General features: G+C 46.3%; 1 protein-coding gene across 8 annotated transcripts in view; it reads left to right on the forward strand.

Annotated features, from left to right (window-relative positions):
• LOC119170568 (uncharacterized) overlaps positions 1 to 13,676 on the forward strand; it is a 217,786-nt gene that overhangs the window by 180,899 nt on the left and 23,211 nt on the right. For all 8 annotated transcript variants that reach the window (XM_075887110.1, XM_075887108.1, XM_075887107.1 and 5 more), the window contains 7 exons: positions 4,586 to 4,694; positions 4,907 to 4,931; positions 6,287 to 6,356; positions 6,533 to 6,621; positions 8,477 to 8,621; positions 9,377 to 9,552; positions 13,193 to 13,381. In XM_075887110.1, coding sequence (XP_075743225.1) covers positions 4,586 to 4,694; positions 4,907 to 4,931; positions 6,287 to 6,356; positions 6,533 to 6,621; positions 8,477 to 8,621; positions 9,377 to 9,552; positions 13,193 to 13,381 — 803 coding nt within the window. The remainder of the gene's footprint in view (positions 1 to 4,585; positions 4,695 to 4,906; positions 4,932 to 6,286; positions 6,357 to 6,532; positions 6,622 to 8,476; positions 8,622 to 9,376; positions 9,553 to 13,192; positions 13,382 to 13,676) is intronic.

The following is a 13,676-nucleotide window of genomic DNA, read 5'->3' on the forward strand; positions in this document are numbered from 1 at the left end:
TTTGTATACATGCGGCGTGGAATAACCATTTACGATTTCGCAAATTGCGTGTTCTCGCAGATTTATGCGTGTACCATTCCATTAAGGCGGCTGCGTTTTTCGTCGCGTTGCTCATTCACTCTTCGTTCAGCATGTAATCGTTCGTGTAGAAGTTTGGAATGGTTTGTGTCGTGTCCAAGAAACGTCTATGACTTCCGTGGTGGTGGTGGTAAAAACATTTATTTCAGAAAAGTTTACTAGAGAGTGCCGATGACTTCCGTGGGAATCGCAGCTTTTGCACGCCGACGATAATATATAAAGCCGGCCTTTGATCGACGCGCCTCTGTAGAGGTGAGTGGAGTGAAGCATTCATTCCACTTCAATAAAAATTGCGCGTTTTTTTGACAACTAACTAGCAAAGATAAATAAAAAAATTACACCGTCTGCCACTAGAAGGAACCACGAGTAGCATCGAAAGCAGCGCATGGGTCGACTTAAAAGTTTCGCTCATCACGGGCACCTTGCCCGATGTTAACGAGTCCTTTCAAGCGGTGCAGACCACCATGAATTCATTGCAGTTTCTGTGGCTGTTACTCGTCCCGAACTTGCTTAGGCGCACGCCACGCGGGAGCACGTGGGTTCATCGCTCGTCTGCAGAATCTCGTTCCTCGATCACGTGATTCCTGCGAGAGTTTAATAGGGAGAGGCCGCAGCGTCTAACCCAGCCCTTTAGGGCCGTTCCACGCGCTTTCCGCACAGCCGCAACGCACGGGCCGGGACGCCTACTGCACGCAAGCTGGGGACGAATAAGCCAATTGGCGACGCTCTTTCACCCTCCGCAGCGTCGCCAATTGGCTTATTTGTCCCCCGCTTGTGTGCGGTAGGGGTCCCGGCACGTGCGTTGCGGCTGTGCGGGAAGCGCGTGGAACGGCCCTTACAGAGGCGAGAACGTGCCAGTGCTTGGGCCAGCCGTTGCGCATGCGCAGTGAGGGTGGTCGCGCCGCACACCACTGGATTGAACTCCGCCATAAGCTGCTTCGCGTATAAAACATTTTCCGTAAACTTTCTTTAGCAGGTCACGCGGCTATCAACTGCTTAGAGACATTTCTTCACACTTGAAATAATCGTATGCACAGCCGGCTAAATGTATAACTGCCGTGCCCAGCGGTGGCTTTTCTGTCTATCAGCGCCACATAATGTATAGCGAAGCTGCGAAAAGTTATTTCGTGGGCATATGCTTTGTGGGCGTACACTTGTCTTCTTCACTCAATTTGGAACCCAATTCAGTAGTATGGTGAAGATACACAGGAAGCAAAACTGCCGCTCGTGTACGATAACTAAAGATTTGGGTCACCGTATGCGTTTATCTGTACGTTATCGTCGCGTTCTCCATTACATGCATAGCTTTGTGGCATCTCATACCACTTGTGTTTATGATAATCTAAGGAGATAATAATTAATGTAAGATCGACGAGCCCCACGTTGCTCAGTAATCAAGGAAAAGTTCAATGAACAAAAAATGACACACACACACACACACACACACACACACACATATATATATATATATATATATATATATATATATATATATATATATATATATATATATATATATATATATATATATATATATATATATATATATATATTAGCAGCCACTTGTAAACTTGCATGATTGTAGTTCCCTTTCGTGGTTATGTATATTTGTAAATAAGCGTGGAGTGCCGAGGCCGTTGAGAGATACAGTAAGAACGGCGTATATAAGGAGCGACTCACGACTGGCACGATGAAAAATTTGGAAGGCGAAACACGTAGTACATCGGTTGCGGCCAGTGACGCCCGGACCTATTTAGCTCGGCGATTGCTCTTCGTGCGTGCCCGGCTATGGACCCTGCGTGGCGTTTTCGCTGTCACGTACGAAACGAGCGCCGATAAAGCAATCTCGGCACGAAACTATCCTCATTTCGCCGCCGATCTCGCACTTGCCCTGCGTGAAGCGTATGAAAACGACGCCGTGAACTGAAGTCAAAGGAGGTGATAGAAGAATCCGGAAGACGCACTTAAGGTGGAGGTGTGATCTTATACCACACGCGGCTGGCATTATCTCGAGTGCATGTCTGGCTCATGCCCTCTTCCTCCTGTGTTTCTCTCTCATTCGGTGACTCGGCAATGGTCAGCAATTTGTCGCGCGCTCTCGATCGTGGGAAAAGGGAGAGCGCATCGCAATGTGGTGCGTTTATAATGCGCCGTAAATCCGCGCGTTCCGCCTCCAATTGACTCCTCGCGCCGGCGTGACCTGCGTGGTTGTTGCTCGCTGTTGAGCCATGATGCCGAGGAAGAGGAAGAGGCCGAGGAGTGTGGCTGAGCGCTTAGGAGAAAGCGAACAATGATGCATGCGAGAGTGTGCAAGCATGCATATACTGACGCACATGAACTTGTCCAGAAACTTCCATTGCAGGAACTTTAGTACTCGAAAACGGGCTGTCAGCTATAGCTGTCGCGGTGCATTTGTGCTTGCTTGTTTGCGAGCGAGCGCACTCGTTCGTGTGTGTGTGCGTGTGTGTGCGTGTGTGTGCGTGTGTGTGCGTGTGCGTGCGTGCGTGTGTGTGTGTGTGTGTGTGTGTGTGTGTGTGTGTGTGTGTGTGTGTGTGTGTGTGCGTTTGTTAGTCAACGCAAGCTGATTATACCTGAAAAAGGTGGGAAAACTTTTTTTTTTCTTTTTACGATGGCTTGCGTTTCCCATATTTACAGGTTAAGGGATTCTCATAAAAGCAGTCTGCTCGAGGCCTTACCACAACAGCACCTTAGATACGATCATACGCAGTTTTATTCTTCTGTTTTTCTATTTAGTATTTTTAATTTCCCCGATGTGCAGAGTGAACGATTCAATTGAAACCGTCGCTTATTGACAGAACGTGAATTTTCATCTGTGACAGCACTCCCGTCCCGTAACCATTGTCGGCCGCACTTACTGCCGAAAAACGGGCAACGCGTGCACTGTATACAGAGAAGACAGGCAGTGACGCACGTTGCACGGGCTCACATATACACAAAACGCCTCCCCCCGCCCCTTCTACGGATGCGTATACGCATTTGTAAAGACACGCTCAGATACCAACTCAATCGCACAGTCCGCTCGAGACGGTGGTCTAACTCGCACGGGTCGTGCTCTCGCGTTTTCGCGCCGCGGCGTTCTCGATTCTCTGCTGCGTGATGAATAGATCGAGCAGGCTGCTCCAAGCTTGCGAACGCGCTCACACAGACAAACAGCAGATCGGCCCAGCTCTTCTTCCTCGCGGCCCGGTCATGCGGCGAGTGAGGCGAGGTGCCGTTTCACGCGTGCTAAAGGTTTCGCGCGGCGAATAAAAAAAAAAAAAAAATCGGTCGTGCGGCGCCGTTACGCCGTTTCCGCCTTCTCTTGTGATCTGCGCTGGATGCGGGGGGGGGGGGGGGGGTAGAATCGGCGCGAAAGGACCGCGCTCGTATGCACTGCAAGTGCTATGAGGGCGCGCCGGAGATATATGGCGGTAAGGCTAATGCCGTTTTGTTTTCTTTTCACTCGCCCGTCGCCGCCGCGGTTATCTTTTGTCTCGATATCTGGTGCTTGCTTCTCACCGTCTCTCTCCTCCAGTTTTTTTTTTTTTTTTCGTTTTGTGACGAAACTGCGACTCAGCGGGGTGCTACCGTCGTGCAGGAATACACTTGATAGCTTATGCACGAACCGCATGCTAGCGCGATCGCATTCGATTGTTCGTTTAACCGTTTATCTTGTTACTGAGCGGGAAAGGGGGGGGGGGAGAAGTCGTGACTATACTCTTCGCATTCTGAATAGACTCGTTACATTTATGCAGCCATAACTATATGCGCGAATTCATGTTGCGCAAGAACACTGCGAACACTTTACGACATTGAAATGGCGTGGTCCTGTATTTTTTCGCGCTGTCCTGTCATTGTCCGAAAGCTGTGCAACGGATCATCAAAATTATAGAAAGTATGAAACCATGCTTTTATGGCCCCATTGACCAGTATGATCGCACTGCTTGTACTAGTGAGTGACGACGAGAACCCCGAAATTATAGGACTGCGGTCTTCATCATGACGATTACCATCGTAATTGTCGTTAAGGACATTTGCATAGCCACATTACTTCATCCTAATTGTTATCACCATAGTCACCGAAGCGTATGCGTAGGAGTGCTTGTCCTTAAAGCATCGACAGTGATTCTTAAGTTATTCGGCAGTGTATCGGAATAGTCTTATATATGATGAGAAAGTTGACAATTTGACTTTATCCGTAGTTTTTTGCGAACGTTGCTCACATTCAGTGTTTGCTTTCAAGATCACTCAAGCATGAACATTTATGTGTGTTTGAATAACTATGTTACCTTTACTACTCAGTGGCATATGTGTGTATGTGCGTACGGCTTGTCTGTGCAGACGAAAAGGGGATTGCCTTGCTTCACTTTGACTTTAGAGACAGCAGGCATTATCGAAGCCTTCCTCCCTGTTTGTCTACAGATTTCGAAAAGAAAGCATTGGCAAATGGTCACCATAGGCCGCTAAAGACTTATATATCTCGTTTTTGTTTTTCCGGGTTTCGCAGGTCGGTGATCAGATCATCCGCATCAATGGCTATCCCATCGATCACTTCATCCACGAAGAAGTCCTGGCGCTACTCAAGGCAAAACCGAACATCGTGCTCAAAGTCAAGAGTGAGTGTGGTCTATTCATCGCCCTCCGCATATCATCTTATTGTCTTAAAATAAATAAACAGTAGGCATTTTGTTGAGTTTCTATTACCATCTGTAGAATTTTTATTGAGATGCGCTTGTATATCGTATATGGGTTCTGCAAGAAATATACGGTAATCAAATAATCTTCGTGGTGCGGCAACGTGCTAAATTTCATCACGTCTCTCACGCAGGTGTCGGGATGATTCCCATCAAAGAGTGAGTATTCTCTTTCATCTTCACGCGATACTTTCTTTTTATCGATTAATGATTGATTATCCCATCATTTCAAGGTAGCCGAAGAACGAGGTGATATAAGTTTGGTCGAGCTATCGGCTGACCACTTCTCTTGAATACAGGAGGTGAAATAATAGCAATGGCTTAATAGCCAAGTTTCCGAGATTATGAAAAAAAGGTGTCTTAGTTTAAACTGTCGAAAAGGAATCTTCATCAGACAACATAAAGCAGGTAATTAACATCTATAGGTAATGCCTACAGAAACCTTTCATTAGAGAAACATTTGTGAAGTAAATTTGGTATCAGAAAAATGAATTTAGTAATCAGAAATAATTTTGAGCACCCGTGTTTATGTAACGCTCATCTTCTCTTGATAAGCAACATATTATTATAATATTCTGACAGAGAAGCTGAAGTAATCACTATTACCAAACGGGCGGATTTACTTGTGATGTGAAAGTCGCAAGAGTCAAGCAACGTTTAGTTTATTAATCAACCTTCAGTACACACTCCACCTTCGTAAACTATAAGATAAGTAGATTGTGAAGGTGGAGTATGTATAGTCGCTTGGCCCTAAACATGCATGGTTCTCAATCGTGCATTCGAGCGATGCATTTAGTCACGAGTAAACGTTTTGAGACAACTGTATTAGCGCAAGGTTTACTATCCTCCATCTCTAGAAGTTCAGGTCGTCTCAGTACATCGAAGGTGACAAACTTTCGTACTTAATACGTATGTCAGATAAATAAGGCACACTGGTACAGGGATTAAGTAAGACGGCACAGGTGTTAACTAAATGTTTATTTGAAACAATAGAGAAAACTTATGTATGGCACTTGGTGAGGTGGGCGCGCATGTCACGCAGGCACGACTGTTAATTGTTTAAAAGTTCTGTGCACAAGTATTTCTTTGTTGAATGCAGGAAAAGCGCAACCTAGAAGTAGTTACTTCGTAACTACGGAAACGAAAAAAACAAGGACAGAACTTGCCCAAGCTTCCACGCTTCATTTCTTTGCTGTTTCAAATAAACATTGGTTGATAGTTCGCGCTTGTGTCGTCTTACTTACATCGTTTATATTTCAAGTGCGTGATTTTTGTACCAACAAGCACAAAGTATCCTTTTAGACTTAGTATGTATGCCACTTTAGTTCAAGCGTCATGCTCAGGTTGCGAAGAAAAAAAAATGGCGGCATAGTCGGTTTTTAATATTCTTGCTCGTGGCTGCGTGCTGCCTTAATCACGGTGGTGCCTTCGACGAAGCCTTGTACGCGAAGGTTACCGCGCCTCACACGTTACAAAATGTTTTTCCGCAATTTTCTCGCTTTCGCCTCGCGTAGCAACAAGCGCGACCCCATCACCTGGAAGATGGTGGAGCCCGACCCCTGCAGCAGCGGTTCCGACGGCACGGTGAGTTGCGTCACATCCACTCCTCTTGATTGAGAACCCCGTCTCCCTGACCAGTGTGTGTACCTGAAGTGTTGTTTTATGTGGCTAAGGCTCTGCAACACACCCGCATAAGTGCTCAGTCATACATCTTTTCCTCTGTTTCTTCTTCTTCTTCTTCTTTTTAATCTTCATTGCAGCATTCCGTGAGTAGCGGTTCCAGCATCGACGAGTTTGTCGAGACTAAAGTCTTCATCTCGGGCATCGGTGGTTCCAGTCTCGGCTGCAGGTAAGTTCTGTGTAGCGTTTAAACGTTGTACTCGCAGACCGGAAATGCGTTAATGTTCGGAAACTCAAATGTGGAACGAGCCTTTCTGCGTCGAATTGATGTGGTTTCATCGACGCTAACCATCGATCTTTCCCGTAGGTTATAACAGTTAATATCACTAGTTGGACACTGGGTGGTTCTGTAAGCTTGTACAATCGTTTATATCAGCTCACCACGACAGTTGCACAAAGAAGTTGATGTCAACTTTTTTGTGTGTGTTTTGGTGGTTCTTATGTGCTGCCGCCATCTCTCAGAGTATACCGCCGTTAATTATTTGAATACTTCGTGTTTTCGTGTAACGTAGTGTTATCTATTCCATTAGGATGATGTAGTAATTATGTACTTTTACAAGGATAATACAATGTTTGTAATTTGGCGTTTTCCTGTAAAATCTTATTTTATTTTTGCGTAAGCATTCAATACCCTTCGCTCACTTTTACATATCTATATGCTTCCTAGTGTAAGTTTTGCATCTACATCGTCACTTGCGTGTATGTCGCCAGTGCTCGTGTGCAAATGGTTATTTCAGGTAGGAGGGCGCCGCCACAAGTTATTGCATTTCGTTCTCTGTGTACCGAGTCTTACTTCGTACACTTGTTCTCGTGACATCGTTCAAACTGTTGACGCTTTACTTCTTGTCAGAAAATTAACGCTCACGGCTTTAGTGCACTCGCTATTATTACGTCACAACTGTGACGTCACGGAATGTACCGGGACTATTTTCTGCTCGTCGGTGTCGCCGAGATGGTTGGTTACATCACGATAGTTACATCGTGAAAACAGAACGACGACACAGAGACAAGGACACGAAGGACACGAGCGCTTCGTGTCCTTCTTGTCTCTGTCGTCGTTCTGTTCTCGCGATGTAACTATTGTCATGTCATACCAACTAGCCCAAGCTGCCACACTTCTAAGGTTGGTTACACCTTCGAGGAAACAGTATAGGAAACAGGATGGCTGTGCGGATGATCGCAGCACGTTGTCGTGACCAGCCTAATGGTTAAACTAACGCGCCGTTACTGTATACGCACGGCTCGCAAAAACAACGGAAGTACTTTTTTTATTCGTCGAGCGGGGGTGCATCCTTTCCGGTTGTACTTGCCGTGAGCCGGAATTATGGAGCTGTACTGTCGCTGGACGAAAGAAAGATGAAGTAGGCTTTGTAAGTGAAAGTACCAGAATTTCCCGACTGCTGTCTACGTAGATGTTGCCGGGATGGGTTCAAAGCTCCCCTGAAGTTTGTACAGTTTACATATGTATACGCGTGCACACATATACAGCTCACGTACTAGCACAGACGCGTAAGTAAATATCAGGGGTCGGACTACACCCCAGAAAACTATGGGCTACGTGCGTGACAACACACACGCAGTGTATTTAATAAAACTAAAAGCATCACCAAAACAGAGAAGATTGTTATGTTGTTTTTTTTTAGTTTATTCAGCTTTCTACCATGTTAATTTTTCTGAAAAAACACGTCGTTCTAAAACGCTTCGATTCCGCTCCCTACAATAACTTCCATGGTCTTCATAGTATACTTGCTGTCTATTCTAGCTGATGACTCATCTTATTGTTTTCACGGAATAGCCGGGTAATTGTGTTGTCGTCTCTCCGTCTCTGGTCTTTCTGCCTCCCAAATGTCTAGCACAAAAAAAAAAATGGCGGAAGCCTGAGTTTTGTGTACATAAAGCGTGCTGGCTCTGCCACTAATCATTAGTTACCTTTCTTTGTTTTTGTTTTTTTTTCTTCTCGGGATCTAGTGGAAGAGAGACCCGTGTAATTGCCTCATTCATCTTTTTTGTTGTTGTTGTTTCAGCGTGGTGAAGGGGCCTCCCGAGCTGCCGGGCATCTTCGTTCAAACCGTGAAACCGCATGGTCTCGCCGAAATTGCTGGTCTCGAAATCGGCGACCAGATCACCGAGGTCAACGGACAGGGTTTCGTAAACGTCGAGTTCTCGGAGGTGAACCTTTCTTCTTTGATTGTTTCGTCTTTAAACAACTTAGTTTTCTCTTTTCTCTACCATGCCCGCTAAGGCGTAAACCCCTGCGTACGATCATCTCTTTGAAACCTAGGGCCTTTTCTCAGAATGCCTTATTTTTCTGTCGTGACATGCGTTACATACGCTGGAAATACCTGTCGTACGAACAGCTTGTTGGCAGGGCGTAATTTATGTTTTGACGCAATGAAACCGCGCATTTCTTGCAGAAGCATTGCTGTGATATTTTAAATACGCGTACAATTGCAGCTTGCCGTATTTCCCGAAATAATTCCTTTTAAATTTCGCATTTCGCCCTTTTAGTCGGTTTGTCAAATTGTTTTCAGAATGTATGAACTCCAATTGAACTAGTACATCTTGAAGTGCTGTAAACCGTGTTTTGTAGAACACGGAAATCATGTCTAGTACCTGGACGCCACATTTTGAACATTAACCACGCGGCCCACTTTTCATGTTTTTGAAGCTGTCGATGTGCACAATACATTCTAAATAACGTGTGTGCACATCAGTACACTCTAAATGACAGGGCGGGCAAACATAGACACATTAAAGACGCCAAGACACCACAAACACTGTCGTTTAGAATGAATACATACCATCAAACTCAGCTTTCTGTTATTCCAATGTATAATACATGCACACGCGTCGGCAAATAATCCCGTGCTATGTAATGGATTGACTGGATCAGTTTTGACGAGACCGTCACTAATCCTTTGCAGGCGATCGCGATGCTCAAGTCATTCAAGGAGATGGCGCTGACGGTCCGGAAAGGCGCCGGCCTCGAACTCTTCCCCGAGGAGAGGCTGCGCAGGATAAACGCGCGCCTCTGCAATCGCAACGGCAAGGCGCGCAACGGCAACCACGCCACCAACGGGAACCACACCATCCGCAACAGGTCAGCTCACGGTCTACACACATGGCTGTGGGGGCTTCCTTCCGATGCTTTGGTCAGTTACAACAAAGCAATAAGGTTGTAGTAAGGCACGCTTGCAGGAATGATGGTGGAAATGTTGTTGGGACAACGCATCTGCCGGGAGAACAGCCGCAGCCATGCACGTCTGCGCGAGCGTTCGCTCCGTGGCGCGACACCTTGCGGCCGTTGCGGGTCGGGTCGTGACGGTGGCGTGCACAGGAGCATGCGCTGCCTTACAGACATGCAGGCATGCTCTGCACGGGTGACAACGGTGGGAGGTGTGCTTGTTTAGCCGAATATCCGCGCTCCCTCAGGGCGCTTTCGTCACATCTGTGTCATAAGACGAAGCGCGTTTCAACTGATAAAACGCGCCTGCGTCAACGATGCACGCTTTGTGGCTGTTTTGAGAAGTGCGATTATATGAAGATATGAGTATGCCGACAGTTGCGCAAAAAAAAATTCTAGATGGCCACAAAGAATGCGCCATTTATGCAGGCGTGTGTTATCATTCGAAATGCGCTTCGTCTTACGAAATAGATTAGGGAGCCTCCATGTACGGAGTAAGTGTCAAAACAGTGAAGAGGAAACTTGGGATAGGCAAAAATCGGATGTATGCACTAAGGGACAAAGAAGGCAAAATAACTACCAATATGGATAGGATAGTTAAAATAGCGAAGGAGTTTTACAGAGATCTGTACAGTAGCCGAGACAACCACGACCTTAATACTATAAGAACTAGCAGTAACCCAGATGACACCCCACCAGTAATGATAGAAGAAATCAGAAAAGCTTTGGAGAGCATGCAAAGAGGCAAAGCTGCTGGTGAGGATCAGGTAAATTCAGATCTGCTGAAAGATGGAGGACAGATTGTGTTAGAAAAACTAGCCACTCTGTTTACGAAGTGTCTCCTGACGGGAAGAGTACCAGAGTCTTGGAAGAACGCTAACATCATCCTAATACATAAGAAAGGAGATGACAAGGACTTGAAGAATTACAGGCCGATTAGCTTGCTCTCTGTAGTATACAACCTATTTACAAAGGTAATTGCTAACAGAGTAAAGAAAACATTAGAATTCAATCAACCAAAGGAACAAGCAGGATTTCGAACAGGCTACTCAACAATCGACCACATTCATACTATCAATCAGGTAATAGAGAAATTCTCAGAGTATAACCAACCACTATACATAGCCTTCATAGATTACGAGAAGGCGTTTGATTCAGCAGAAATATCAGCCGTCATGCAGACACTGCGGAATCCGGGCGTCGATAAAGCATATATAAACATCCTGGAAGAAATCTACAGGGGATCAACTGCTACCATAGTGCTTCATAAAGAAAGCAACAGAATACCAATCAAGAAGGGTGTAAGGCAGGGGGACACAATCTCCCCAATGCTATTTACCGCGTGCTTACAGGAGGTTTTCAGAAGCCTAGAATGGGAACAGTTAGGGATAAGAGTTAATGGAGAGTACCTTAGTAACCTGCGCTTCGCCGATGACATTGCGTTGCTGAGTAACTCAGGGGACGAATTGCAACTCATGATTACGGAGTTAGACAAGGAGAGCAGAAAGGTGGGTCTTAAAATGAATCTGCAGAAAACGAAAGTAATGTACAACAACCTCGGAAAAGAGCAGCGCTTCGAGATAGGTAATAGTGCACTTCAAGTTGTAAAAGACTATGTCTACTTAGGGCAGGTAATAACTGCGGAGCCGAACCACGAGATTGAAGTGACTAGAAGAATAAGAATGGCGTGGAGCACATTTGGCAAGCACACAGGTAGATTGCCACTATCCCTCAAGAGGAAGGTATATAACAGCTGTATCTTGCTGGTACTTAGCTACGGAGCAGAAACCTGGAGACTTACAAAGAAGGTTCAGCTTAAATTGAGGACGACGCAGCGAGCAATGGAAAGAAAAATGGTAGGTGTAACCTTAAGAGACAAGAAGAGAGCAGAGTGGATTAGGGAACAAACGGGGGTTAAGGATATCATAGCTGAAATCAAGAAGAAGATATGGACATGGGCCGGGCATGTAGCGCGTAGACAGGATAACCGCTGGTCGTTAAGGGTAACTCACTGGATTCCCAGAGAAGGCAAACGGGTTAGGGGGAGACAGAAGGTTAGGTGGGCAGATGAGTTTAAGAAGTTTGCGGGTATAAATTGGCAGCAGCAGGCACAGGACCGGGTTAACTGGCGGAATATGGGAGAGGCCTTTGTCCTGCAGTGGACGTAGTCAGGCTGCTGCTGCTGCTGCTGCTGCTGATGATGATGATGATGATGATGATGATGATGATGATGATGATGATGTGCGCGCCGCCTCCGTAGGCGGCGCGCACATGGAGGCTCATGTGGGGCGCCCATGATGGCGCCCCACAATAGATATGTCGAAAGCGCCCTGAGTGAGCGCAGATCTTCGGTTAAGCAAGCACATCTTCCAACGTCTTCACCCGCGCAAAGCAGGTCAGCATGTCTGTAAGGCAGCACACGCTCCTTTGCATGTGACGTCACAACCCGCAACGGCCACAAGGTGTCGTGCCGCAGAACAAGGCCGGTTTCTTGCGCGCTCTACACAGACGTGGCCGCGGCTGTATGTGTTAGGCAAAACTTTCGTCACGTGGTCGATTAACTGTGCAACGTTTCTTGCGCAAACATTACAAAAAATGAACTTCAGACAGCGTTGCCGAGTAACACCCATTGTCAAGTTGGTTTTTTTTGTGTGTGTGTGTGATTAACTGTTGTACGTGCCTACCCGGCATATTGACAAGCCGCGAAAACACACCACGTGATCCTCGCACGTGACCCACGTGTTCCGCGAAATACGGCATCGGTGAAATTGTGGCGTTTCAACATATTCAGGATTTGTCCACTCAATACTTAACCGTCAACTGACCGAGTAAATGCTGTAAAACCCGGGAAATACAAGGCGTCAGTAACTTAACTGAAATTATCTGCTGTTGCAGTAAGAGAGTAAATGCCTTTTATCGTGTTTGTTGCGTAAGTCAAAGAGATTCGATCGTGCTCATCCGTAGTTGTATTGTCTTTATGCCATGTAAGCTGATTCGCTGCAAGCGCTCTCCTTGAGAGTCATTCCGCAAGGCAACAGCAGCAGTCGTCGAACTCTAGGAGAATTCGCGAAATAAGTATTTCATCGGGCGTGGGATGCAAGCGAGCCTGCGTACCAATGATTACTTGGGGCTCCCATCTCGCTGGAGCTATAGTCGTCATAAGTGACACATGTGGTGACGTCTCACTCGAAGAAGGATTGTTCTTGCAACCGCCAGTTCCGCTTTGCTTAGCTATTGACACAGGAGCGTACATATGTAAGCCGACAATCGCAGCAGACGCGTATATTAATTACTTCTTTTATTCGTATTTGACGAGAGCTGTCTAGCGAAAATACCGGAACTGAGAATACGTCCCGCTAAAGCCACGGGTTCTGACAAAGTTAGTCCTATAAATCTAATTGTCGCGTATCCAACGTTGTCACCTTTAGACTAATACGAAGAGCCCTTGGAAACAGTTCATCGGCTTCTTATCACGTGCATTTTGCGAGTTCAGCAGCTTGTCCCGTTCATGGTTAGACCTAATCGCTGAAAGGTATACAATGTTGTCAATGTGTAGGACCTTGTACACGAATGGCACCAACGGCAAGGGTTCGCCCGAGTCCTTCCACGACACGCTGACCAACGGCTCGCTGTCCGAGATGTCCGACCGGAGCACGTCGCTGTCCAGCTCGCAGTCCACTAGTCCCGTCACCAACGGACACACCAACGGCACAAACGGCCTCGTCGAATACGGACAGAAGCTCAGGTACGGTGGCCTTGCGTGAGTGGTGGATCACTTTTTTGAAGCTATAGCTACAGAGTGGTGCTCGATATTAGTTTGAACATTGGGGCCATGGTTATATTGCAACAGCAGAAAGCGTGCAATTAGTTGTTCGAATACCAGTAGTCGAAACAGTGTTTACGCCGCCGATTGTTTTCTGTGTGGGTGCCACCGTGCACGTATTGGCTCCGCTCTGACCACGTGTGGCGTGCTGCAATTCGTATTGGTCGTGGCTGTGTGTGCTACTGATGTCATTTGATTGTATTTTTTATACAGTGAA

This window comes from Rhipicephalus microplus, chromosome 2, assembly GCF_043290135.1.
Source record: "Rhipicephalus microplus isolate Deutch F79 chromosome 2, USDA_Rmic, whole genome shotgun sequence".
NCBI lineage: Eukaryota > Metazoa > Arthropoda > Arachnida > Ixodida > Ixodidae > Rhipicephalus > Rhipicephalus microplus.